We start from the raw sequence: 25,699 nt of genomic DNA on the forward strand, positions 1-25,699 counted from the left end.
TAGCAGTGTGACCGTAGTGCCATAGATAATTATACTTAACTAATTATCTAAAATACTAAAACACAATCAAATAAAATAGTTTAGGGCTACATCATTACCAATTCATTTTGATTGTATAAAGACTCAACGAAACTCTTTAAAAGTTGAATAATATTTAGTCAAGCTTTAGCTATAATTTTAAAGTATACTATAAATTCCCAGATTTGCTAAACTAATAATAGATCAGTTAGCATGCAGATACGTCATAAAATGTAATTCCTCAGTTGTTACGACAAATAACTTTGTTGATCCCACGAAAAACCTATACAATTAAATGAATATGGAATGGAAATTCTCCAACATACATTTATTTTAAAAGAGATCTTTTGAAGATTTTTTTGTCATTTAATTATTCAGGCAGAATTAAGGTTGGCCAGTCGCAATGCATCATTAACTAGTAAATACAAATTTTTATTAATGTATGAAGTTTAGATACTGTTACTGTTTCTGTTAATTGCTCCTGGTACATTTTCGTTTTATAGAGCTAGCCTGAACAAGCTCAGTCGTTCATTTTAACGTTCTGTTCAATTGAACCTGCTGTGATCTGAACGCACGAACTGTGCGTAATGAACTCATCTTTTTAATATCTAGCATATCAAACCATATAAACATCATATTGTTTTAAATATGGACAACGACGAATTGTCTGCAATTGACATAGTTACATTTGTAACTGAAGAGCTGCAGCAAAATTACCTTAGTAATCGTGACAATAAAGCAAAAGTCTTTGAGGAATTTCTGGGGCGATGGGAGGCAAACGACAATACCATTGCAAAGGTGAAGTCTCTCAATTTTGAGTTCGACGCTGGTATGTTGCAAGATTTCTCTATTATATAGGTATATATATATATATATAAATATATATCTATGTGTGCCTCCATACAGATTTGGATTGGTTCAATGTCAGTAGGCCATTGACACTTGCTGGCTTACACGGAAAAATTGTTGTGTTGGATTTCTTTACATACTGCTGCATTAACTGTATGCACGTATTGCCAGAGCTTCGGGCTCTGGAAGAGAGATTTCCAGTGGAAAGTGGACTTGTTGTAGTTGGCGTGCATAGTCCGAAATTCGAAAATGAACGAACAGCAGCAAACATTCTGTCGGCAGCGCTGCGATACGGCATTAAACATCCCATTGTTAACGACTCGAAATCCGCTCTATGGCGAGCACTGAGCATTCGATGTTGGCCTTCGCTTTTAGTTTTAAGTCCGAGCGGCTTGCCCATGTTATTGTTAATGGGTGAAGGCCATGGTGAGTTTCTTCGCGATTTTGTTGGAGCGGCGCTACCCTATTTTGATAGTCAGCAAAAAATCAACTTCTCCAGCTTACCGCTACAACTGTCAACAGATCTTTTACCGGCTTCGAATTTACGTTTCCCAGCAAAAATTGCTATGCTATACGATCAGTACGCTATAGCTGATGCTGGAAACAATCGGGTGATTGTCGTGACTAATTGTGGGGTTGTAAAGTATAAGATCGGCGGATTCGAGGCTGGGTTTGTGGACGGCACTTTAAATACTGCGCGATTCAATAATCCACAGGGTGTTGCCTTTCTTAATAAAAATACACTTATTGTGGCTGATACCGATAATCATGCACTTCGGCAAATTTCCCTGGACAAAGGAGTTGTTGAAACGTTAGCCGGAACAGGCACTCAAGGCAATGAACGGACCGGTGGAAAATTGGGGCCATTGCAGCCACTATCATCACCGTGGGATGTGTCGGTGTTTCGCACACGTGATATGGATATGTCATTCCATCTGGACGAGCTTAATGTTCCCGAGAAAACGATAGTGCTGATAGCCATGGCTGGCACTCATCAGATTTGGGGCTACTTTCCCGAAGGCATAATTTGGTGGAAATTTCGAAAGTTTGAGCCACGTTGCTGCGTTTCGCTAATTGGCAATGGGCTTGAGGAAAATCGAAACAACTCCTATCCACAAAACGCAGCATTTGCACAGCCTTCAGGCTTGGCCATGTCCAGTGATTATCTTTATATAGCCGACAGCGAAAGCTCTAGCATACGCAAAGCTTCAATGGTCGATGGTAAAGTGATGCCTCTTGTTGGTGGAGATCGGAATCCGTTGGTATATATGATATATGATATTTAAATTATGTGAATTTATTTAAGTTAATTTTATATAATTTTCTAGAACCTATTTGCGTTTGGAGATGAAGACGGAAAACTGTACAATGCGAAACTTCAGCACCCACTGGGCGTGGCGTATAATAATATCGATCGCAAGCTTTATGTGGCCGATACGTATAATCACAAAATCAAGGTAGTTGATACTGAAACGAATATAATTTCTACCCTAAGTATAAAAAACAAAGATGGTAGTACGCTGGTTCTTAGAGAGCCGTCAGGCCTTTGCGTTGATGCTGATAGAAAAAGGTTATTAGTTGCTGATACAAATAACCACAGAATTCATATAATAGATTTGACGACATATACAGCTGAACCTTTTATCCTTGACTTTAAGCAAATTTCTAGCACCAGCGAAACTGATGCTCCGCGTGCTTTATCAAAAGACAGTGCTTTACAGTTGGTAAAAAAGATTTCTTTGCTTCAGCATAGATCGTGCAACATTAATTTCGTCATGAAACTCTCGTCAGAGCTTAAATATACATTGGAAGCGCCACAGAAGTGGGCGATAAAAATCATAAGTCCGGGCTTGGAAATAAAACAATCAAATGGCCTATTAACTGACGGAAAATGTAGCCTACAAGTTAAGAATTCTTTAGAAAATATTAGGACTGAAGCCATTGGTCAAAGCGATTTAGCGATTGAGTTTTCATTAAGCCTTTGTGATACCAAAAGCTGCCTTATGAAAAAATTTATGGTCTACATTGTAAGTGAACGTCCCGTAGAGGACTCGCCGTTACAACCTGCAATCAGTAGAGATAATGCACTAGACGTGGATATTGGAATACACATAAATCAATCTAATATTAGTTTCTATTAATGTATAGGATTCTTATTAAATCAGATGCAAACAGAAGCAGATGATTTCAATTGCCAACAGAATTAATTAAAATCCTTGAACACAGAGCTCTCGCCCATCTATATTAAAAGAAAACAATGTTTTATATAAAGTATTTTGGTCTCGTTAAACTAACCCCTTAAATTTGAATTAATATTTATATTGTTGTGTATAAAAATATTGCAAAAACAAACATTTTTTAAAAAATATACAATAAAAGTTGCGCTTTTTTAATTTAATCAACATTAAACTATCGGTTTTTGCAAATTCTCTCCGCCTGCGCGCTGCTTCCAGCAAATTTGCAAACCTCAGTAAGCAAATCTTTTAAAATGGAAGCCTGACTACCTTGTGAACCATCTATGGTTATTGTTGGAATGAATGTTACTGGTGGTCTAAGTGCTTGGGTCGCATCTCCGTTCAATTTCATTAGCTCGGCTCCATGGGTGCTGTCAAAACACTTTTGGATGAGATCTACATTTTCCACGTTATACTGTTTGGTACACTAAAAAAGATATATATATATATATTTAGATATTGAGCTTAGTTAATGTATTAAACAACAGAACCTTTTGCATAGCATCTTTGGGATTTCGATTGTCTCGAATCATGCAGGTCACAACTTCTAGTCGAGTGAGTACGTCATCTATGACTTCAGCAGCGCATGCATGATACATATTTGCTTGACATTCCGTCGGACCATGCTGGCAATCAAATATAAATTTGCCTTCAGCGTCGGTTGTGGTATGTGCCTTTAAATCAATTTTTTGATTAAAGAATATAAACACAATAAATATATTTCATTTTACCTTGCCATAAGGCACGAGTTGCACTTCCATAATATGGGCAGCAGCTTTGTACGTGGGTAATAATTGCTTAGTGATAAAATATTTGGAGTCCGGGCAGAGGGCTTCATAAAATACTGTTACCAATACGGGCAGTGGAGCTCCTGGAGCTCTTTGATAGTGTGGTTCCTCCTGCAAAATAAGAACTAGTTTTTTTATTTGCTTCAAGCATTGACATGTTTTTAGCCTGATAATAGTTGTACAGATAAAGCTTATATGTAAATATGACATTGCATTAATTTCATTATCAATAAACTTATTCATTAATAGCAAATATTTACCTTTAACAACAACTGTTCACGGGGATAGAATAGAATTCGTAGCAAAAGCCCTAGTGTCGCAATTAAGAATAATAATATAAAAATTCGTTTCCGTGTTGGTATCATTTATTAATTAAGCAACAAATAATTTGTGCAGTATATGCAATTATAAATTACACCAACTCATATGTATAGATGTACTAAGGAGAATGAAAAAACCAGAAACATTATAAGTGATAAACACGTATTGTCCGAAACTCCAATGCATGGGAAAAAGTACTAAAATACACCAAAAATATTCTTTAAAAAATACCACAGCCGGAATACCATTAACTTTATTTTTAAAACATTAAACAAGTCAAATGAAAACCAATTTTAATATAGGTTAATAAGCTCAAAAAATGATTAATATTTTCTAAATCTTTGTTAACTTTATATACCAAAAAATTTATTATTAATTTAACTTTTTTATGGGTGATTTCCTAATTAATTATTTACCAAAAATGACTTAAGATCGATTACGGTATATTTTTTAATTATGAGTTTTTGAATTTTTAAATTAAGTCCGGTTGGAAAAAGAGCCCATATGTGAAGGAGTGTTTATTTTACTAAGCTGACAATTAGTGACAAGCGAATATGTAGATCATATGCTGAAAATTTCTTTAAAATACATTAAGTAAAACAGAAGTTATTAAACAAAATTTGCCAATTTGCCAAATTGCAAAGTCACGTGTCAGCTATTATTTTGTAAGATTTTGCACGAGCAGTGCTGTGAGGTGGTAGAGGTGGCGCTCGTTGCCGACAATTTTTGAGTTCGATATCCCATGCGGTGAACGGTTGGTTCCATTGTTTTGTTTTTTAAATTCTGAAGTGGCGGTGTTGCTTGCGTAACCTTGGTTCGAATCTCAGTTCTTTGACTTTAGGTGATAATTTGTTTTTTTTTTTATGCTCGATACAAACTATTAATGACCGTAAATAGGACTGGGATCAGGGTATCTTTTAGTCGTGCAGCCCGACTAGAGCTTTCTTAGTTGTGTTATATTACTTTTATTATTTAAGTCAGTAGGAAGTTATAATATATATCAAGCTTGCTTCAAAATTTCGAGATTTTTCTCAAGTTTTGTTCAATTTATATATATATATATATATATATATATATATATGTATATATATATATATATATATATATATATATATATATATATATATATATATATATATATATGTATATATATATATATATATATATATATATAAACATGATTTAAAACAATACAAAGAAAATTTTAATTATTTTCAGCTAAGGTAGTGTATTTGACACAATTTCGATACAAATCTTAAAATAGTTTTATTTAACATTTAAAGAGAAAAAAGATTTTTAACGGTTTATTAATCTCTCTTAAACTTTGTGGTTATAATTCTATCAACATTAATATCAGTCACTGGCAATTGTGGCTATTTAATATATAAATATAGTAACAAAATGTCAGCATTATCTTTTCTCTGGAACCAGCTATTATATACTAAGGGGTATTTAAGCCAGAACCCATCAACTGTTATTATTATATATACTATTCAGAGCTCGAATTTTCAAACTCAGTTTTGAAAACGGACGATATCTCATTAATCATGTCACTGGCAACCAAGCTACGGCCTAGTTTCTGAAATGCTGCATAATTTATTTTCTTAACGAAATAACTTGAGGCACAAGCAGCCAAATAAGCCGGATTGGGTTGGTTGGATTGCAAGGACCAATAAAAAAACGTTGCCAGAGATCCACTAAGTAAGTCTCCCTGCCCACCACAACGACGTCCTGACCCACCGATTGGCATCGTGTACACTTCATTAGTGTGGGGAATGTGAATCTTATCATGTGCGCCTTTTTCAAGCACAATTACCCCATCGCCAAGTAGTGACATCTTTTCGCGAGCTGTAGTGGTTTCTTTTCCAAATAATCTTTCAAATTCAATTGCATTTGGAGTCAATATAACATCACGTTGTCCACATACTAGCTCGATATTATCGTTTAGTATGAACAGCCCATCTGCGTCTATGACAACTGGTTTTCCCATCTCCAGGCAAAGCTTAATTACATCTGCTGCGGTTTTCAGAATACTAGAATCCCGCCCTAAGCCGGGTCCAATTACCTGTAAAGCACTGAACAATTAGTAATTGAGGTAAGAGCTTTGTTTCAATATATATAAATATACTATAACATGCAATCGATCCATCCACAACTTAATTTTTTCAACAGCATCTTCTTGGTCCAGGACTGGATGCACAATTAAGTCGGGGCTATACGCTTTAATAACTGCAGCTGCTTTAGTATGACAGAAAACGTGTGATAAGTCCGCTCCCACTTTCATAGCAGTAATTGCTGCAAAGTAGGGTGCTCCCGTATATTCCAAAGAGCCACCAATGACACCAATTCGACCATATTGACCTTTATATTTTTCGTTACTAAGTTTAGGTATAATCGTCCTAAATATAGTCAACAACTTTTGTGCATGCACTGGTATTTCAATTATTTTTGACATTATCAACTGTATTTTATTAAAAATAAAATAAAGATGGTTGATACAGAGGGTAATGTGAACTTATATTGTTTACAGCTTTACTGCAACAATTCTTAGCTTCACATCGATATTCTCAATTCGATGTTATTGCGATGATAAAATTCTGATAGCTAATTATTATTTTCACTAGCATATCGATATATTAATAGACAAAAATTTAGGTGATGTACACATATGGAATTAGTTTGAAGAAGAATATGAGTTATTTTCCTTGGAACGTGTATGACGCTTAAGATAATTTTTTAATTTAAATTCAAATAAAATTAAGCGATATTTACAATGAACAATTCTTTGGGAGTACCCTTTTTGTTGTGATTTTGAACAAGTGCCGATCTGGTAGCACCATGCCACCTGATCAATGTGATAACGCATATATTATATGCATTGCCATATAAACATATTTATATATTTACATACGTACAACCACAGCCGATTCAGCATACTTTGTTGCGCAATCGTGTTCTAAACCTTGATTTTCTAGTTCCTTATCCTTTCCGTTAACTTGAAAAGCGATCATGAAAGTATCTACTCTGACCCGAGGATTGCTAAGTGCAATAAAATCAAATGCGATATGTTCTACTCGTTCGCATTTCACGTATTATCCCACCAAATTAGCCCAGGGCGTGCGCGATGTCCAGAAAATGAATATGTTCCAAGCTATAAACAATGCGATGGACTTGGGTCTTGAGCAAGATTCGTCAGCACTATTATTTGGTGAAGACGTTGGTTTTGGCGGAGTTTTTCGGTATTAATTCAATAACATATAATTATATTATATTTGCCATGCTTATGCTAATTTCTTTATTTCATTAGCTGTTCTATGAACTTGAGGGATAAGTACGGAAAAGATCGTGTTTTTAATACGCCTTTGTGCGAACAAGGTATTGCTGGGTATGTATTTAAGCTATTTTAAGTAAGCTTTAAGACCGAAGAATCTATTACCCTTAATTATTAGACTGAACAATTCAATATCCCAATGAACTATTGTTTGACACTTTGCAAAAGCTGATCGAAAATTTTAAAAAATCGATTCGAGCTATATAGATAAGAATACGAACTAAATTCATATGATATATTATCGATTAAGAAAGCTCAAGTTGGAGATGCCCGACATGAGACACCATGAACCCCGTAGAGCCTGCTTGGTTAAATATACTGCATATCTTGTATCTATACATAAACTTAAACAAAAACTTCGTGGTCAAGGATTGAACTCGCAAATTCTCGGCGGCGAGCACCGCCTCTACCCACTGCTTGATCGAGTAGTGGCAAATGTAAACTAAAGATGCTCACAATTCAAACACAATTCAATCGCCTGTGCGAATCTTTGAGCAAACATAAATACATGCACTGCTTGCCACGCCACTCTACAAATTGGCCAAACATTTTATTTATTTATTTGTAACGGATTGAAACTTTCGCGAATCACCGAAACTTTGAGTATATGATCTACAAATTATACTTTGAAACTCTTACATATTTGCTATATTTGCAATCGAGCTTAAATTTAACGAATTTAGTCATATTTGCAGTCGATATTCAAAATTTAACAAAAAACGAGCTTTTATAAAAAATATATAAATGTATATGCAATATTTGGTGACACTAGCTCCAAAGTCGTATTAGATATAATTTTGTTTTTTATTTTTGTAATTTTTGTTTTTATTTTTGTAATTTTTGTTTTTATTTGCAATCTGCCTTATACTAGACAATAAACAAATTTGTTAACAATAATATTACGTAACCGGATGGCTTGGGCTCCAATGAGATCAATCCATATATTTAACTACTTTACATATTTATCTATTTCTGTTAGGCAGGTTGAGTCATCCAGTAGTCTTAGTGCTAGAGCATTGTCGTGGTTATGTAGTTTATTAATGTATCTGTTTGTATTTTTTCTTTAACAATGGGCAGCTTAACATCTTTGTGGATATTATAATTAGTCACATACCAGGGTGCACATGTAATCAATTCCGAGTCCTGGTATCGCTGTATAATTTCGATATTAGCAGTACCCCATAACTGCAATGCGTACGTCCATACTGGCTTCAGTACGGCCTTATATAGCCTTAATTTGTTTTCAAGCCTAAGTTCAGAACGTGGTCCTAACAGCCTGGTTTTCATCTTAAGCTGCTCTCGTTTCGATTTGATGTGCTGCTTCCAAGTTAGTCGCCGATCAAGCTGAACACCTAGATATTTTACCGATTCACTAACAGGTATAGCATGACCATTTGGTGTGACTGTAGGACAAGTTCCCGGTCTCAGAGAAAATGTAACTTGCACTGATTTTTGCTTGTTCACTATTATTCTCCACTTTTGAAGCCATACTTTAATCAGACCGAGTTCTTTTTGGAGTAAGTTGGATGCAACGTGTGGGTCAGTGTTCTTAGCAATGATTGCGGTATCATCAGCATATGCTATCTCAACAGCGTTTGTTGTAGAGCCCGAAACACTCCCTTGCGGAACACCAGCTTCAGAAGTGTATATATTGGATGCTTCGTCATGTTCTTGTACATAAAAGGATCGGTTTGCCAGGTACGATTTTATAAGAGTAAAGTATGGTGTTGGCAGCCACTTCTTAACTTTGTAAAGAAGATCGGCATGCCAGACTTTATCAAACGCTTGTTTATTGTGCAATGTTTTATGTGCAAAATTTTTTGCATTCAAATGCATCAATAATTGCATGCGTTATACGATTGCAGTGCTCGAGAGAATATCACCAGCAAACTAATGGGACAATCTGCAGCTCTCTGACTTGTTGGGTAGATATAATTTAGTAACTGAGTTTTTATCATGTTTTTAATCGATACCGTTAAAACTTTACTAGTTATCGATTATTTGAAACAAACTTAATATATAGTTACAATATAGGGACCTATCAAGTCTTTACTTCTTATAGGTTCCGAGATCGACAAAATAAAAAATACGGACGGGCGGACGGACAGACCGACGGACATCGCTAAATCGACTCTGTCGTCCAGATGAATTATACCTACTTATCTTATTGTATCCGTATGCACTCAGGCACGCACCGATCTCGCCACAAAAGCTATTGACTTTTTAAACTTTTTTAAAACTATTTTTTTATCTTTACTCTCGTTATAGATTTGCAATTGGTGTAGCCAACACTGGCGCTACTGCCATAGCCGAAATTCAATTTGCTGATTATATATTTCCAAGTTTCGATCAAATCGTGAATGAGGCTGCCAAATATCGTTATCGAAGCGGTGGATTATTCGATTGCGGTTCGTTGACGTTCCGCGTTCCTTGTGGCGCTGTTGGACATGGCGCGTTATATCACTCACAGAGTCCCGAGGCATACTTCGCTCATACTCCCGGTCTACGTGTCGTGGTGAGAATTTTTCCTTGAGAATGTTAAGAGTTAATTTATCCACATGTTCGATGGGAAATTATTAGATATATTACTTTCTTTGTCTTTCATATATATATATAATATATATATATATATATATATATATATATATATATATATATATATATATATATATATATATATATATATATATATATAATATATATATAAGTAAATTTAATTATAAATTAAAATGTATTACAGATTCCACGTGGTCCAATTAAGGCAAAGGGGCTTTTATTGGCATGCATAAAAGATCCGAACCCGTGTATTATGTTCGAGCCTAAAACTTTATATCGCGCTGCTGTTGAGGAAGTGCCAACGGAATCTTATACAGAAGAATTAGGAAAATGCGATATTTTACGCGAAGGTACAGATGTGACCCTCATTGGATGGGGTACACAGGTTCATGTCCTGTTGGAGGTAAGCTTTGACACTGAATTCTGTACATAAACAACTGAATTATTTTCTTATAGGTCGCAGATCTAGCAAAAAAGCAATTGGATATAGATTGTGAAGTTATAGATTTGGTTTCGGTCCTGCCATGGGACACCAAGACAATTTGCAATGTAAGTTTTATTTAATTATATTTGAATGCGTTTTACATGATGTTTTATAATTTTTGTGCTCTTTCAGTCCGCTAATAAAACTGGACGTGTTTTGATTGCCCATGAAGCGCCTTTTACTCAAGGATTTGGCTCTGAATTAGCAGCTTATATACAAGAAAAATGCTTTTTACGTCTTGAAGCACCCATCAAAAGGGTTACTGGCTGGGACACACCATTCCCCCATGTGTTTGAACCGTTTTATTTACCCGATAAGCACCGCTGCTTAGCCGCTCTTAAGGAAATCGTCAACTATTAATTAGAAATTATTTTAAAACTATTTACTGGAAACGGATGCATTTATTTACAACTATGTCGTTGCTTCATTATACAGACTCCTTATATTGGGTAACTGAAACGCTATATGTTAGTGTTAATGGCGCAAGGCTGAATAAATAATAATAAATACATTTATAGAATCAAAACGCATGTAATTCTATACAAACATATATTTTAGTTGTAGATAGTACCGGAAGGGCCTTGAAAGAGCTATACTTACAGTTTTTTTACAATTTGTGTGTCGAGCCTTGTTAATTTGTTTATTACTACTAATCAACAATAACAAACAATGGCTGAGAATTGTAAAAAGTTGTAGAGGAATTATCCGAGTGATTCTCAGTTCTGGCTTTTATCCTCAAATTGTCACTCGCCAAGTGAGAGTGAGACGGCTGTTGAGGCCAGTCGGACAGGGTTGTTATGATTGTCAGTGGACGAAGAGAAGTGGCTAGTAATTAACATTCTGAAAATGTAGTTTGTTGTACAGGTGTAAATTGGAATGGAAGGTGGGCCAAACGGACTCAACCATGATATTGCATATATGCTAATAACAAAAGCAACTTTCGCTACCCATAGTTCTTACTTCTTACTACTTTTGTAATATGGTTATTCTTTTTGTATTGTTTTGACTTAAGTATTCAAATTATTATGTTCTGTGCAGTTTAACGGGTCTGTAGGCTGTGCTTGTGTACGTTATGGTTGTTACCCTATCCTAATTTCTTCAACAAAGAATTGCATTAAGGTTTTTTAAAAATATGTGTATACAAAAAATATAAAAAACACCCAAATGTGTTCGGTCATATATATAACTGTGAGAATTTTTAGTTATCTCTAAAAAAATAGTCCTTATATAAATAAATTCTTAATCTATCTTGAATAAATAAGCGACTTAAATACCAATCAAGATTTATAATTCTGTAAAATACTGAATATTGTATTATCGAAATAACCCATAACCGATTTGTCTTATTTTAGTTTAAGCAAGAGATCCGCAAAGATTAATTACCTGCACACCAGAAATCCTTTGCTGTAATGGAATGTTTGGCAGCAATCAAAATACCAGTTTGCTGATTTATTTCACTAACATCTTTGGTAATGAACAGATCGTATTTAGTTTAATATATAATAAATTGCTAATAACAGTGACTTCTTAGATAAAAGTGTTACTGACAATAAAAATGTTAATTATTATTAAACAGAGCTTTTAAGAGAAATAGAATGAAGTTTAATAATTGGTGCTATGTGCTTAAACCACGTCCTCACAATGACTATGTTGGTGTATACATTTTGGGAGGGAATCGTATTCCGTAAAGAGCTCTATCACATTTTTCACTATTTATCGCGTTTTTGTTTACTACAAGAAAAGTATAAAAGAAATATTTTAACGACAGTTAATACATTTAATTTTATATATATAATATTTACAACTAAAACTGTATATAAATTATGATAGTTATGTGTAAGGTAAGGGCTTTCAAAACAAATAGGATATGGAATAATCGATGTTCAAAATTATATTTTACTTTCTAGCCATCGCAATTCCTAGGCCTAAGATTCCACCAAGCACAAGCGCAGCTCCTCCAGCAACAGCAATGCCCTTCGCAACCTCCTTATCGCTCTGCTTTTTAATATATTCCTATAACAGACAAAATGTACAAGATATCACAAAAATACATTTGTAAGACCGACTATTTTGATAACACGCTTACCTCTAATGACCGAACTTGATCATTGGATTCGATATCAAGAAAAGCTCTACAGTATTTAAGCCCTTCTGTATAGTTTTTAATTCGTGCGTTTCCGAAGGCAAGATAATAAATATAGTCACGTCGTCCATCCGGATGTAAGCGACACAGATCCTCCAAAATCATAATACCCTTATTCACATTGTACAATATTGAAATGTTAATATAGATATACAGACACATCATACATACATACATGAAGACAAATATACTACAATTCAATTGTGCATTTAATTACAGACTCACCTTTCGAATGTCATTGGTATACCGACTCCGAACCAAACAGAAAGCGTATCTACCAAGTTAAGAAAAATTAATATTTATAAATTGGATTTTTTAAGAAAAACAATTTTCAGCTACGTACTCAAACTTTGTTTCTGTTGAGACCTCTCCATCGAGTTCCAGCTCATGGTGATACTTTCTTTCAAATCTCTGTAAGAAATGGATTTTTAAAATTTTAAAAGACTGTGTATGCATATTTGCCTACCTCCAAATCTTCCTGGGGCACTACTTCGTTTAACAATTCTTCCATTGTCTGTGTATTTCACAATATGATATATTTGTATTTGCGAATGCACATAAGAAAAAGATGGATTTAGTGACGTACAATTTAACGATAACCGATATCTAGTAACACTTTGAATAACTGCGACCAATACATTTAGAAGGAGAATATTTATTTTGATAAGATTAGGATAGATAGTTTCACTGAAACTTTACGTTTACCTATTTATCATTTCATGACTTTAAAAAAATTTGTATATACAACTAAAAATAAAAAACTATAATCTATTATTTAATATATAAAATCGTAGCATTACTAATATAACATTTACAATGTTTGTCTGATATTTTAAATTGATATTGGGTAGATTATATGTATATTAAAATAAAGCAAATCGGTTAATTTTAATAGTCAAATACTTCTTAATTATAACTACCAATTCATTTAAAATTGTGTAGATCTGTTAGCACTATGCTTGATTATATCTGGCAACTTTGGTAGATGGCAGCCCTGTTTTAGGCAACCATATTTTTTCTGTCTACAAACCAAAACAGAAATACCTACATACATAGTAATAGTTTAATAAATGCGGTTTTGTGAATTTATATTTCCAATATTTCAGTTTCTATTTTTGTGTAATTATGAAATTAAATGAGAACTGAAATCATATCAGCTGATAAGAGCAATACTCAAACAAGTTATCCACACCACACTTGCAAATGGAGCAACAGCAACAAAAAAGCGTAGTTCACGTCTCTAAGTTGTTTGTCTGCACGGCTGTTGACTGTAAAGATGAAATCGAAGAGGTAAATTCGTATTGTCTATTAAATATGAATGTGCAACTTACAAATATATTTTTCTTTTGTGCGCATATAGAAATTCGAACGATCTTATGCTAGCCTGCAGCAACAAATTGCTGGGCTCAGTGATAAGGAAATGCATGACATGCTCACACAGTTTGTCTGTAAAGAGAAACAGCATGAGGAGATTTCCATTGGCTTTCTATACATTATATTAACTGATCCGGCAATGGCTCCGAAAACATATCGGGACATCACACTTGTGTCTAGGGATGGAATGAACGTAATTGTGGCAAATCTAACACTTTTAGTTGCCGAAAAGTACTCAAAATTAACGGAGACCGCCAGAAGACAATTGATTTGGGTATTACGTGAATTTGTCAAGCACCAGGTTCTTAGCGTCGAGAATGTGATTTGGAATTGTTTGCGTCAAGCGGGCGGTGGAGATGTTTCCCATAAAAATCTCTTCCTCGTTGAAAGCCTTTTGGACATATTTATAGAGTACAGGGCGTGGCTGGAAACGAATCCTTTCCTTGTACAGTCATCGGTTTACAGTTTTGTACGCCTTATAGAGGACCATGCCAATCCTGCCTTGATATCATTACGTCAAAAGGAAGTTAAGTTTACAATTTCATTGATTCGTGATCGTTTTCATGATATTATACCTTTGGGAAGAGATTTTGTACGGTAAGTTTAAGTAGCCCGCTATAAATAATCTATTTTTAAAAGAACTATATAAAAATTGCAGAAAAAAATGCTTTTCAATGGCTGTAGAAAGTACATTTTATTATTACAGTAACTAAAGAAAATTAAATTTTAATTTTACTTTTGCGCAGGTTATTACAAAATGTTGCACGCATTCCGGAATTCGAACTATTATGGCGAGATATATTATACAATCCAAAAACCTTACATCCGACATTTAATGGAATTTGGCATTTATTACAAATACGTACCAGTCGGAGGTTTTTACAATGTCGTTTGCTTCCAGAAATGGAGCGAAAACTCCATTTTTTAGCATCGTCTGTAAAATTTGGAAATCAAAAACGCTACCAGGATTGGTTTCAGGACAAATATTTTGCAACACCCGAATCGCACAGTTTGCGGTCGGACTTGATTCGCTTCATCATAAACGTAATTCATCCCACAAATGATATGTTATGTTCCGATATTATCCCGCGTTGGGCCATAATTGGCTGGCTTATCTCATCGTGTACAAATCCAATTGCGTCGGCCAATGCCAAATTGTCACTGTTCTACGATTGGCTGTTTTTTGATCCGGCCAAAGATAATATCATGAATATCGAGCCCGGCATTTTGGTGATGTATCACTCCATTCGAAATCATCCATTTGTAAGCAGCACATTGCTGGATTTCTTGTGCCGCATTACAAAGAACTTTTATATAAAGAACGAGGATAAAATAAGATTGGGGGTATATAATTCATTAAAGTTGATACTAGATAAACAGGTAAGTAATGATTTCTTATTATCAGTAAACAAATACTGAAGATTCTTGTCTAATTCCGATTATAGGTCATTCCAAACCTGCATCCGCTATTTGAATCGCCGAAACTTGACAGAGAATTGCGTAATCTAATCCGTGAGAATTTCAGAGAATTTGTTTCCCCCGTTGCAAATATGCCGCAGTCTATGTATCCAGCTACACATTCTATTCAGGCGCCCATCTTTAAAAAAGAAGCGGATCAGCGAATGATGCAAAGTGGTAAACGCTTATCTAAGTAAATAAAATATTAATATTATTGATATGTTTCGTCTACTGTATTTACAGAGAACATTGATGTTGGTGCGGGAGCATTTGCTGCAAATAGTGGTACCATTTCGCTAGTAGAAGACGATAACAAAATTGCTATTACGCCAATAGAAAGTTTAGAGCGTGAAACTGAAGCTGTATTTAGTGATGAAGATAGTGAAAACCTTGGCAGATGTACGAAAAATGAAGAGAATACCGACGACGACGATGACTTACCATTGTCAAAAGTGAGTTTTGTTGATCATCATCGCTGTTTCATAATTATTAAAAACATTGCATTATATTATTTAAGGTTCGTCTTAAAGAGAAACCAGTGCCCGAAAAAGTAGAGTTGCCTGACGCGATATCCGAGTCGTTTGATATATTTGTTGCAAAACGCAACTCTTTCACATGGGAAGCATTTTTGAAAGATTTTCGTACGTTACCTGCCTCGACTTTAGACGAAACACAACTCAATTATGTGATCTCAAATACGGTTCTGATTCTCCGTGAAACATTACCACAACAAAATGTATTTTCGGAGAGTAAAACTGAAGAGAAGTGTTTGGCTAAGAGCATAAGCTATCCGCTATACGGCTTGTTTCGATTTCTGTATGAGAATGAAGATAAGAGCAAAAAACCATTTCAGACCCTTTTATCTGAGATATGTGAGCGGTTGAATGAAACAGGATATCTTCTTCTATATTTTATGAAGATTCATTGCAAGTTGCAGACACGAAAAAATGCACAACAATCGTATCAGTTTAAGACGACAGTTTATCGACAGATATGTGAGGCTATGGACGAAAAAATTGCCATTTGTCTGGTTCGAGACCTCGATCTTCTTGAAAAGGAAAACACCACAATATATTTGTGGCTACTACCCGATATTTACAGAGAGTTTAAAACTATAGCCATTAATAATACTGACCTTTTGCGTATCACTCTTCGCTGCGTTGACGCTAAAAATGTGCGTGATATAATGTATTCTATCGCCCAGGGTAAGCTGACAATATTCAAGCAAGATGGTCTGATCGACTGTATTCGCGAAAGCCTAGAATATGAAACGTACGAACAGTTTTGCCTATGGCAGCTTATACAGGCACATGATGTACCATTAAAATGCATACAGGTAAGATCTTTTTTTCTTAAAGTATAAACAATTAAATAGTTTTAAAGAACAAATTTTTTTATTCTGAACCCATTGAAAATGTGAAATCAAGGTAAACTGGCGTGACAGTCCCCATATTTTTTTGATGAGGACGACTAGGGATTTAGCCCAGTCCGTCTATCTGTCCTTCTGTTCGTTGATATCAGAACCTATTTAAAATACTGTCCCCAATTTTATAAAAATTCTTTAAAATGGAAATATAGTTGCAAATTTATGCAATATGTGAAAGAATATATATTTACTTAATTCATAGATCATACGCTGAAAATGTAATTAAAATCTGTTACGTAACACAGAAGTAATTAAACAAACCTTTTGTCAATTAGCAAAATCAAGTGGCCTGCAGCGCCTAAACCGCAAAATATAAATATCTAATTATTTTGTTTAACAGGACATACTTCCGGAGCTAGAAGCTGCAAATCATCCAGAAGCGTTAAGCCACTTGCTGCTGCTGTTAAAGAACGAAGAGCCAACAAATGAAATAATCAGACTTTTGCTTAGTAGGGAAGCAAAGTCCAGAGGAGATCCCTTTGTCACATCTGCCCTTAGGTAAGATTTCAGTTGATTTCTTAAATATTTTATTAAAATAGTTTCTTTGGATCAGATTTTGGTGTCAGCGTTGCGAAGAAAAACTTTCCGAAATTATTGCCTCCCTCCTCACCTCAAAATACCCTAGTTCATCGCCGAACAAGCGAAAGCGGCCATCTAAAGGTAGTTCCGCTGCAAGCAGTACCCCATCTGCTGACCATGTAAGTTTATAATTGATATAATTTAATACATTTCCTGACGTGTTTTCTACATTTTACGCTTAGGTATTAAACCACTTAGAGCATTACAGAAGAAGTTGTAGGCATGGCACTGGCACAGGATTATATGTTCACGACATGATGCAGCGGGCATTACAATCAGCGTACACACATAGCAATGAAAGCACAAAGGTGAAATAGAATCATGATATGTAAAAACAACATGATCTAATATATTTTTATCTTTGTGAGTAGAAACAGTTCAGTGATCTTTTCGCGTTGGCAGCGGAAGATGAAACAACTGCCGTTGGCCGACGTGGTGGCAGTGGACGAGGTCGTAAGCAGCCAGTTGGTAAAAAAGACTCAAATAACCATAGTGCGGGGAGTAAAAAAAATGCGGATGTCGTGAAAGCAATATATTCCTCTGATGAGTCATCTAGTGAGGTAATGATAGAAACCTATTTGAGCTATTTCTCAACGATTTATACTTATATTTGAATATTTCAGGAAGATTGGTCAAAACATAAAATTACACAGGCAGCGAAGAAAAGAAAAAAAGTTATAAATGATTCCGACTGACACTGTCAAAGTCAATTGCAATCCTCAGTCTTAATCGGTTCCTTTGATGATGAAAATTACACAAAAAATGAATATGAGTTTTTGAACGAAATTACTTAAGTTTAAAATGGTTTAAGATTTTATCAATTCATAATTAGTAAAATCAATTGTAGAATTTTTTTAATGTTGAAATTGTAACGTTATATTTTTTTATTTTTAATAAAAATCAAAGAAACATTCAACAAATTTACATAAATATATGTACTGGTATTATCATCTATGTATGGCCTCACAGAACATTTATAATGTTTGCATCATCTACAACAACAAGAGAACAAAGCTTATATATTATGCAAGCTTTATAAATTTGAAGCTCACAACTTTTGTTACAGATATGATTATGTGCTTACATTAAGCATTTTTTCATAAAACAAGTGGCTAATATATAGGACACTTTCAACACATAAGACTTCTATATTAACGGTTAAACCTGCACTATTAAGTGATGCATTAAAAGTTCCACCACTCAAAAAATTTAGTCTTAGAAACTAAAAATAAAGATTTTTAACCTAAACTTGGCGCAACTTATATTTAAAATTAAAGTAGACCGCCACAGATTGAAGGCTAGGAGTAGAGGCTTTATATGAGCTACGAACAAGTACACAATGGACAAATACACAATCTTCCCCAATACAATGCTGCAATAATATATTATTCCAAGCAGTGTAAATAAAGTGACGCCTAAGAAGCGCCTAAATGAATGAAGAGTCAATGAAAAGAGTGAAACTGATTTACGCTCAGGCCAATTTCAAGAGCATACGATATCTTTTCACTTGTGCTATTCCAGAAACGAATAAATAATAAAAAGTTTCATTTTATTAGTTGTTTTTTTTTTTTTTTTGGGCAACCAGTATGTACCTGTGCATAAGTGTACCTCTATATAGAACTTATTTAGTAAATAACTTTATTTAACAAAAAAAAAAACGAATTTTTAATATTTTTACTTGAGGTTTGGTAGTATTTTAAAAAACTTTCTATCTTTATAATTCTTATAATACATATTATATAATTATAAATTTTATAGTATATTATAATTGTAATCTTTTTAATATATCTATTCGTGAAGCTTTAAAATATATGCAAATTTGTACTTGTGCATTGTTATTGTTATAAGCCAGCTGAGTACATTGATCAATATGAGCGAAATAGATCCGGTTAAACACATCTACACATATAAATATACATGTACATAAAAACGCGCATAACAAACAACAACAAAAGTAAATATGCGACTCGACTTTGCTGGTAGCACGAAAAAGAAGCTTTTGACTCTCTACTCTTACAATGACAATGGCAGTAAAGTTTCAAGCTGCTCAGATCAATGTTGTGAAAGCGTCTGCGTGCATTGCGGTGTTTTTTTCATGTCTACGTAGTCTGCGAAAAAAGAAAACAGCGAGCACTTGAAGAATCAAAAATCTAAATACAAAAATATAAATACATTGTCACAAATAATTAAGAAGTGTCTGAATTGAGATTCAAAACAAATTTATTTGTTTACACAAACACACGTATTTGTGTATCTGTACATAAATAGCAAAAGCAATTCGAATGGCCCTTGCGAATAACGGAGAAATGTTAACTTTTCTGTGAAAAGAAAGTTTACTATATTAATACATAAGTAAGACAATTTTTATGCAGTTAACAAAGTTTGTACAAAAGTTGCAATACTGGTGCTTAAACTTTTAAAATAAGCTGGTATGCAGACATAAGCCGACGTTTTCTCGACGAAATACTGCTTTTACATTTTTCTGCACACACACACACACACACATATGCATATGTATACACAAAACATGCTTGCTTGTACATACATATACGATCATACGCTCTTTCCATTGACACAAATCGAGTGTCACAAAAAACGTGCACAAACACACACAAAACTCTATACAAAAGTATTTATTTACATTGACTTCAAAATGTTTGAAAGAGCGTAAAATGAAAGAAGTATATAAATTTACTACTACTGAGAAGGGTGTTCTTACTTCTCGTTAACGAATATTAGTGTTCATCTATCGATTGATATTTTATAAAAAATTTTAGAGAGAACATAAAATATGTGCATTGATTTATAATATAATCAAAGTATTCATACAAAGCGCATCTCAAAAATTTCGGAGAAAAAGCACAAAATATGATTCTTTTCTTAAGAATAATTGAAGTGTCATTCTTATAAATATGACAAATGAATTAATAAATAAGCAAGATTACTCTAGTTGGGAGTCGCCAAGTAAGATATACCCAGGGTGCCGGCCGACGAAAAGTTGTCGCAAGGTGGCAAGTACGCAACTAAAACAGTAGCTGACAATTCAAAAAATGTCTTTTGTTATTGTGGTTCTATTAATAGAGGTCAAAAATGCATACACGTGTGCACATACATCGAAAAATTGCGCTAATTGCCATATGGATTTGCCCATTGCCCAGACTTTTGCTTTAATAACTTCATTTTATAATACAATTTTCCGTTGACTATGTGCTTATCGTAAAAAACGTTTAGATATTGGTATTATTTACAATTTAAATTTGAATAATATGAAACAATATACAATACATGAAATTTGTATAGGATGTACATAAAATAAACTAATTAATAACTCAAGCTTCAAATAGGGGAGAAATAATATAAGATCTACATTAAGTTAAATAAACTATTTACTAGCTTCAAATAGGGGCGAAATATGATTTAACAAGCAAAGCTCGGTAGAATTTTTAATCGAATTTTTAATAGAAACTGAAAAAAATGTCGATAATTTTAAAAAACCTGAGGGCTTGCCATGGGTTCAGAGTTCGATGAGTATAAACATATGGACAGAGCTAAGTCCAAATGACTTATTCCTGATCAATTATATATATATTTTGCATGATCGGTCAAGCCTACTTTCTGACCCTACATTTTTATTTTCAATGCATTTATGGCATACAAATTAATTAAATTTAATACAGTGGCTTCAATTTATACACTAACGAATTTTTCTAATTATATCATCTCAAAAATATTAACGTAAAGCGAAATGCGTACCCATAAAGGTATATACGATAAGAGTGAGTTAAAGAAGTATTGCAAATTTGATGAAGATTCAGGTGAATCTGTAAGTGATGACAAGAATCGTTTTAGTTGTATACTTTAAGCCGATTAAAAATTGGAAAAAAGAGTGTACTAGACTTTCAGTAGAATGCGTGGCAGACTTCATAACGTAAATATATTTTTGATCAGAGCACAAGTTGCGAATGCAGCGAAACAGCTAAAGTGATAAAAAGTTCAAGAAATATTTCTGTATACGTTTTTTTGATAACTCATCCCACTTTTTAATATAATAATAATAATATAATATAACGTAAGTTTGATATCGACTTTGTAGTCAGCTCGTTCATAAGACAAGCCAATTGGCGGCCAGGATTATATTGACTAGGCCGTTTTAGCCTTTTTAGCGTACAACAGAAATAATACTAGCTATGCTTGTATTTTCGTAGAATGTGCAAACGCTGAGAATATGTCAATTCTTTGGATAGATATCGTTTCGTCTTTCTTAAACTGATACTTTGTGCATTTTTCTTCTCTCCTCTTTGTTAATCTCATTTTTGTATATATTCTCTTCGACTTTTTCTTCTGCTTAACTTTCTCTGACCCTGCTAGCCCTTTTCCACTTAACGAATTTAATAATATTAAATGTTATTAGAAATGAATTGTTTTATTTGTCTTTCATGTAACTTGCACATCAGTAATCAACAAAGTTAACATTATACCGGACTTGAGTCCATATGATGTAAATTTGGTAAGTACAATATATTAGTACTTTATTATGCCAGATGTAAATGAACTTAATGGTAATCATTAACAGATCTATAAAAAATGGGAAACTCTGGTAGTGCTAATCACATTAATAATGAAAGATCAGGTATAGATCGAAATGAGCATTTTCAAACACGATTTCAACATCAAAGCCAGAACTCACGCCGTCAGTTTGAATGGAGTAGATCTGTGTTGAGATCTATTCCAAGTAGCCCTCAACGTAGCTTAACCACAGAATGGAGAAGATCGTACCCATCTGCAATTTTAAAAAAAGAATCAAACGCCCCAATAGAAACCGCATTAAAGGTGTTACCGGATGTGGATAAGCGGCTGCATCTTCGAGCTACAACGAATGGCGCAATATTGAATTCCGGAGGAACGATAAGTGGCAGAAAGCAGAATGAAACACAAGCCCAAAATATATCCAACCTACTCAGTCAACAATCCGAGCCATTAATTCTCGAAACCGTCCACGATCGGCACCCAGGCTCAAGTAGAAAAATAGATACAAAGCCGGAATTCACACGATCTCAAACATTACTTCATGTAAAAACTAAACAAAACGATTCTAGCTCAAACATCAATAATTCAAATCTATCCCGAATGCAGAGGCACACATATTCGGAGCCTGAACTCATAAATAGTCTTAATCAACAATCCACAGTCACAACAAACATGCCTGAGTTGCCATTAAGGCCGAATAATCGGAACAAGTATTCGAAAAAGAGGAGAGCTCCCGAAGCACCACAAGCAGCTACAGCAGGTATACCATTTGTAAAAAACGATATGGAGATCGTACGAAATGCGAATAGTTCAAAATCCACACATTACACAAAAAACGCAGATCGTAGGCTTAGTAAACAACAAACGAGCTTAATGCCGACACAAACTGAATCTTTAAAAAGGGACCATGTGATTCGTAAAAGTGTTAATGAAAAGAACTGTCAACGCAATTCGCCTGAATGTTCCAAATTCACCTTTCGGCGGGAAAAGAGCTCGGATGCTATTATGTTAAGAAGTCAAAGACCGAGTCAACCTGAAATCAAGACTCCACTGATCAGCAATGCAAATGATTATCAAACGGATAACAATCAGATTTTAAATAGTAAATTATCACATAAGATTGTAGCTCAAAAAGAAAATTTGGATAAAGGAATTATTTCAGGTCAGGAAAATAAATGCCAACGTACATTTTATTTTGGCATGGAAACTGATGCAGTTGATATTCACCCTATTAATGTTGGTAAGTTTATTGACTTATAATAATAAAACGACTTTTGATTTCAGTAAAAAATTGTTTTTAGCTGAGGAAAAACTGACAAGTGACAGAGTTTCCAACTATGACACTGATTATAGGGACAACTCCTGTCTGGAAGAGAATTTAAATGATAATGGACTATTTGTCCGTATTCGACCTACTTTACCGCGTCGACAGGCGGATACACCCACGTTTAGTCCAACGCTAGCTTGGCGATCCCTGGTGGAACAACAAGAGCACATAGATAAATCAAAAATAATAAATACTCTAAATAGTTGGAAGCCTACAACCAGTGAGTCGCCCATACAGCTTAATCAAACTGCTCAAATGAAACAGATCGCGAAGCCGAACTACTTACTTACAAATTGGACTCCTGAACAAGATCTTGTCGACGAGAATGATGATAAAATCAAAGGCCTCATTACGGGAGACGATTCAAGCTCGGATGAATATCGGTCCAAGTGTGAAGGAGACAGTTTGCTATTTTATGGTGGCAAGACGAATAATGTAGAAAGTTCTATCCACACATTTAGTCTCTCGCTTCCTAGAGATAGTCATACACAACATACTCGTCACAGTGGGAACGCAGGCAACGTATGTATTAAAAACTTTTTATTAACTTTGAATCAACTTTTATATTTTTTTCATCGATTATATATATATCACTTTTATAAAGTATTTAGATGTCTCTTCTTTCATTCCATATCGAATATATCTCTTTAATCAAAGTAGAGTATAAAACTAACCATACAACATTGATGGGACATCTTGGGACTATCATTTATTTTTGATTGATCACGCGACACTTAATTACTGGAAACTCCTTCAGCTGAACTTAGCATGAACATGAGGAATAATGAATTTTTGCTAGATGTCTTATCTATGTTGTAAGGTTAGCGGTATTAGCTATATGATGAGTCCTTTATATCTTAGTATTTGTCATATATCGCTTTTTTCGTACCTTATGATTAAAAAATTCAGCAATCTATATAATGATATATATGGACAATATCACATCAAGTATACTATATCCATTTAGTTATATGCAGGAATTCAGCATTTTTCTTTGCCAGTTAGAGTATTCAGCAAAAATGAGTATACTTAGCCTAGTCAAGCGAAGCGAAGCTTATCTGTCAATATGTGAAGATTAAAGGAACATGCAGATCAGTAGAAATCATGTAATTCTTATACAGGCCTCAAATTATTTGTATAAGTTTCATCATTATAAAGATAATAAATAAATAAAATTGTACTTGGTTACTTTTTCACTTGTCTATATTAAAAGGTGTGTAACTTCAAGAGCCTTCAGAAGTCGAAGACAGAAAATTATTTAAATACTGTAACCGGTCAATCCTCCAATTTCCAAAGAAACTCAACTTTGCATGCACAGCAAGAAAATATTTCTATGACCAATTTAGAATGCTCCAATAATTGGATGCTTCATAAAAACGTGAGTGGTACGGAGCCTTACACGAAAAGCTTGGAGCATGGAAGTAAAAGGCAGAGACTTGTTCCATTGGAGCCACAATCGATTAAATTCTTAACTGGAGGGAAACATGTGATGTATCTGCCAGGTAGCAATGACCAAACAAATTCATTGAAAGCTTATCAGGCTGAGCCCCAAGTCCGTCTGCAAGAACCTAAATCAAATAGCTACTTCAAAAACCGACAGCGACATGTACCGCAAAGTTTACAAGACAAAACTCCAATTTTCCCAACACAGGTACAAAATTTACTTTTTCCTTTTTTATATGTAATTGAAAATTTTCAATTTTAAACTACAGCCTATGAATGAGGGTTTGAAATTGGAAGATGATAAACCATTTCACCAGCGTTTCTCGTTCAATAATCCCGTTCGTTTATTAGAGAAAAAGTTACATGTAGACAAATCTGTAAAATCCTCAAAACTGAAAATGTCACTCGATGGCCAACTTGAAGCGCTAAAAAAGTAAGTCCACAAAAATGTGAATACATTTTTTTATATATCTTCTAATAATTGACTTTATTTATTATTTATATTAGAGTAGAGGAAGACTTTCAACGGAATCGAGCTAATGAGAAGGAGAACATACAGCATCAGTTGAGGCTGTATTTTGGTACAGGTGATGAACAGTACCACAGCTTACCGATTGCACCTGTGCTCGATCTATTTTCATCTATCAATCTCAATGATACAAGCAATAAATTATTTAGCCGTGATGATCCCGAAGGCTGCGTATCCATAGTACCTTTTGCTGACCATGACATTAGAGATAAAAAAATTACCATTAGTTCTACACATATAGTTTAATTTAGATGTTCAGAAAATGTAAATACCTGTTTACATAAATTTTAATAAATTGGTCGTTGATATATT

General features: G+C 34.2%; 7 protein-coding genes across 7 annotated transcripts; 4 read left to right on the forward strand and 3 right to left on the reverse strand.

Annotated features, from left to right (window-relative positions):
• The first annotated feature begins 539 nt into the window (after positions 1-539).
• On the forward strand, positions 540-3,031 carry LOC111594734 (NHL repeat-containing protein 2). The gene is made up of 3 exons (XM_023308168.2): positions 540-847; positions 925-2,129; positions 2,196-3,031. Exons 1-3 carry the CDS (start codon positions 667-669, stop codon positions 3,006-3,008), a joined length of 2,199 nt encoding a protein of 732 aa, XP_023163936.2. The 5' UTR covers positions 540-666; the 3' UTR covers positions 3,009-3,031.
• A 181-nt stretch (positions 3,032-3,212) lies between these two features.
• LOC111594735 (GILT-like protein 1) lies at positions 3,213-4,359 on the reverse strand. The gene is made up of 4 exons (XM_023308169.2): positions 4,150-4,359; positions 3,833-4,000; positions 3,593-3,775; positions 3,213-3,528 (listed from the first exon to the last, which is right to left on the reverse strand). The coding sequence occupies exons 1-4, from the start codon at positions 4,252-4,254 to the stop codon at positions 3,277-3,279; spliced, it is 708 nt and encodes a 235-aa protein (XP_023163937.2). The 5' UTR covers positions 4,255-4,359; the 3' UTR covers positions 3,213-3,276.
• Positions 4,360-5,513: 1,154 nt separating this feature from the next.
• On the reverse strand, positions 5,514-6,763 carry LOC111594708 (ATP-dependent (S)-NAD(P)H-hydrate dehydratase). The gene is made up of 2 exons (XM_023308131.2): positions 6,339-6,763; positions 5,514-6,275 (listed from the first exon to the last, which is right to left on the reverse strand). Exons 1-2 carry the CDS (start codon positions 6,663-6,665, stop codon positions 5,700-5,702), a joined length of 903 nt encoding a protein of 300 aa, XP_023163899.1. The 5' UTR covers positions 6,666-6,763; the 3' UTR covers positions 5,514-5,699.
• Positions 6,764-7,044: 281 nt separating this feature from the next.
• LOC111594685 (2-oxoisovalerate dehydrogenase subunit beta, mitochondrial) lies at positions 7,045-11,105 on the forward strand. Its single transcript, XM_023308104.2, has 6 exons — positions 7,045-7,449; positions 7,518-7,595; positions 9,810-10,056; positions 10,282-10,500; positions 10,554-10,646; positions 10,714-11,105. Exons 1-6 carry the CDS (start codon positions 7,220-7,222, stop codon positions 10,939-10,941), a joined length of 1,095 nt encoding a protein of 364 aa, XP_023163872.2. The 5' UTR covers positions 7,045-7,219; the 3' UTR covers positions 10,942-11,105.
• A 921-nt stretch (positions 11,106-12,026) lies between these two features.
• On the reverse strand, positions 12,027-13,320 carry LOC111594707 (mitochondrial fission 1 protein). Its single transcript, XM_023308130.2, has 6 exons — positions 13,191-13,320; positions 13,068-13,135; positions 12,950-12,998; positions 12,668-12,835; positions 12,482-12,594; positions 12,027-12,312 (listed from the first exon to the last, which is right to left on the reverse strand). The coding sequence occupies exons 1-6, from the start codon at positions 13,233-13,235 to the stop codon at positions 12,291-12,293; spliced, it is 465 nt and encodes a 154-aa protein (XP_023163898.1). The 5' UTR covers positions 13,236-13,320; the 3' UTR covers positions 12,027-12,290.
• Positions 13,321-13,706: 386 nt separating this feature from the next.
• Positions 13,707-18,340, forward strand: LOC111594727 (integrator complex subunit 3 homolog). The gene is made up of 11 exons (XM_023308158.2): positions 13,707-14,014; positions 14,085-14,695; positions 14,845-15,478; positions 15,544-15,733; positions 15,800-16,008; positions 16,074-16,892; positions 17,323-17,480; positions 17,536-17,680; positions 17,744-17,869; positions 17,933-18,121; positions 18,185-18,340. The coding sequence occupies exons 1-11, from the start codon at positions 13,928-13,930 to the stop codon at positions 18,254-18,256; spliced, it is 3,240 nt and encodes a 1,079-aa protein (XP_023163926.2). The 5' UTR covers positions 13,707-13,927; the 3' UTR covers positions 18,257-18,340.
• A 3,647-nt stretch (positions 18,341-21,987) lies between these two features.
• On the forward strand, positions 21,988-25,633 carry LOC111594764. Its single transcript, XM_023308212.2, has 6 exons — positions 21,988-22,068; positions 22,135-23,328; positions 23,390-23,937; positions 24,629-25,066; positions 25,128-25,291; positions 25,366-25,633. The coding sequence occupies exons 2-6, from the start codon at positions 22,146-22,148 to the stop codon at positions 25,631-25,633; spliced, it is 2,601 nt and encodes an 866-aa protein (XP_023163980.2). The 5' UTR covers positions 21,988-22,068; positions 22,135-22,145.
• Positions 25,634-25,699: the final 66 nt, after the last annotated feature.

The sequence above is a fragment of the Drosophila hydei genome, unplaced genomic scaffold (genome assembly GCF_003285905.1).
Source record: "Drosophila hydei strain 15085-1641.00,03,60 unplaced genomic scaffold, DhydRS2 tig00000149-arrow-pilon, whole genome shotgun sequence".
Taxonomy (NCBI): Eukaryota; Metazoa; Arthropoda; class Insecta; order Diptera; family Drosophilidae; genus Drosophila; species Drosophila hydei.

Excerpts from the sequence above, each read along its gene's own strand:
- LOC111594734 (XM_023308168.2), top strand. The coding sequence starts at position 667 with ATGGACAACGACGAATTGTCTGCAATTGACATAGTTACATTTGTAACT. Across the intron at positions 848-924 it reads CAATTTTGAGTTCGACGCTG|ATTTGGATTGGTTCAATGTC; the intron begins GTATGTTGCAAG and ends GCCTCCATACAG. Across the intron at positions 2,130-2,195 it reads GTGGAGATCGGAATCCGTTG|AACCTATTTGCGTTTGGAGA; the intron begins GTATATATGATA and ends ATAATTTTCTAG.
- LOC111594735 (XM_023308169.2), bottom strand. The coding sequence starts at position 4,254 with ATGATACCAACACGGAAACGAATTTTTATATTATTATTCTTAATTGCG. Across the intron at positions 4,001-4,149 it reads GTGAACAGTTGTTGTTAAAG|GAGGAACCACACTATCAAAG; the intron begins GTAAATATTTGC and ends CTTATTTTGCAG. Across the intron at positions 3,776-3,832 it reads AACTCGTGCCTTATGGCAAG|GCACATACCACAACCGACGC; the intron begins GTAAAATGAAAT and ends ATTGATTTAAAG.
- LOC111594708 (XM_023308131.2), bottom strand. The coding sequence starts at position 6,665 with ATGTCAAAAATAATTGAAATACCAGTGCATGCACAAAAGTTGTTGACT. Across the intron at positions 6,276-6,338 it reads TGGATCGATTGCATGTTATA|GTAATTGGACCCGGCTTAGG; the intron begins GTATATTTATAT and ends AGTGCTTTACAG.
- LOC111594685 (XM_023308104.2), top strand. The coding sequence starts at position 7,220 with ATGAAAGTATCTACTCTGACCCGAGGATTGCTAAGTGCAATAAAATCA. Across the intron at positions 10,057-10,281 it reads CTCCCGGTCTACGTGTCGTG|ATTCCACGTGGTCCAATTAA; the intron begins GTGAGAATTTTT and ends AATGTATTACAG. Across the intron at positions 10,647-10,713 it reads ACACCAAGACAATTTGCAAT|TCCGCTAATAAAACTGGACG; the intron begins GTAAGTTTTATT and ends GTGCTCTTTCAG.
- LOC111594707 (XM_023308130.2), bottom strand. The coding sequence starts at position 13,235 with ATGGAAGAATTGTTAAACGAAGTAGTGCCCCAGGAAGATTTGGAG. Across the intron at positions 12,836-12,949 it reads ATACCAATGACATTCGAAAG|GGTATTATGATTTTGGAGGA; the intron begins GTGAGTCTGTAA and ends AATGTGAATAAG. Across the intron at positions 12,313-12,481 it reads GGAATTGCGATGGCTAGAAA|TAAACAAAAACGCGATAAAT; the intron begins GTAAAATATAAT and ends CTTTTCTTGTAG.
- LOC111594727 (XM_023308158.2), top strand. The coding sequence starts at position 13,928 with ATGGAGCAACAGCAACAAAAAAGCGTAGTTCACGTCTCTAAGTTGTTT. Across the intron at positions 15,734-15,799 it reads TCAGCGAATGATGCAAAGTG|AGAACATTGATGTTGGTGCG; the intron begins GTAAACGCTTAT and ends CTGTATTTACAG. Across the intron at positions 17,870-17,932 it reads ATAGCAATGAAAGCACAAAG|AAACAGTTCAGTGATCTTTT; the intron begins GTGAAATAGAAT and ends CTTTGTGAGTAG.
- LOC111594764 (XM_023308212.2), top strand. The coding sequence starts at position 22,146 with ATGGGAAACTCTGGTAGTGCTAATCACATTAATAATGAAAGATCAGGT. Across the intron at positions 23,329-23,389 it reads TATTCACCCTATTAATGTTG|CTGAGGAAAAACTGACAAGT; the intron begins GTAAGTTTATTG and ends AATTGTTTTTAG. Across the intron at positions 25,292-25,365 it reads CAACTTGAAGCGCTAAAAAA|AGTAGAGGAAGACTTTCAAC; the intron begins GTAAGTCCACAA and ends TATTTATATTAG.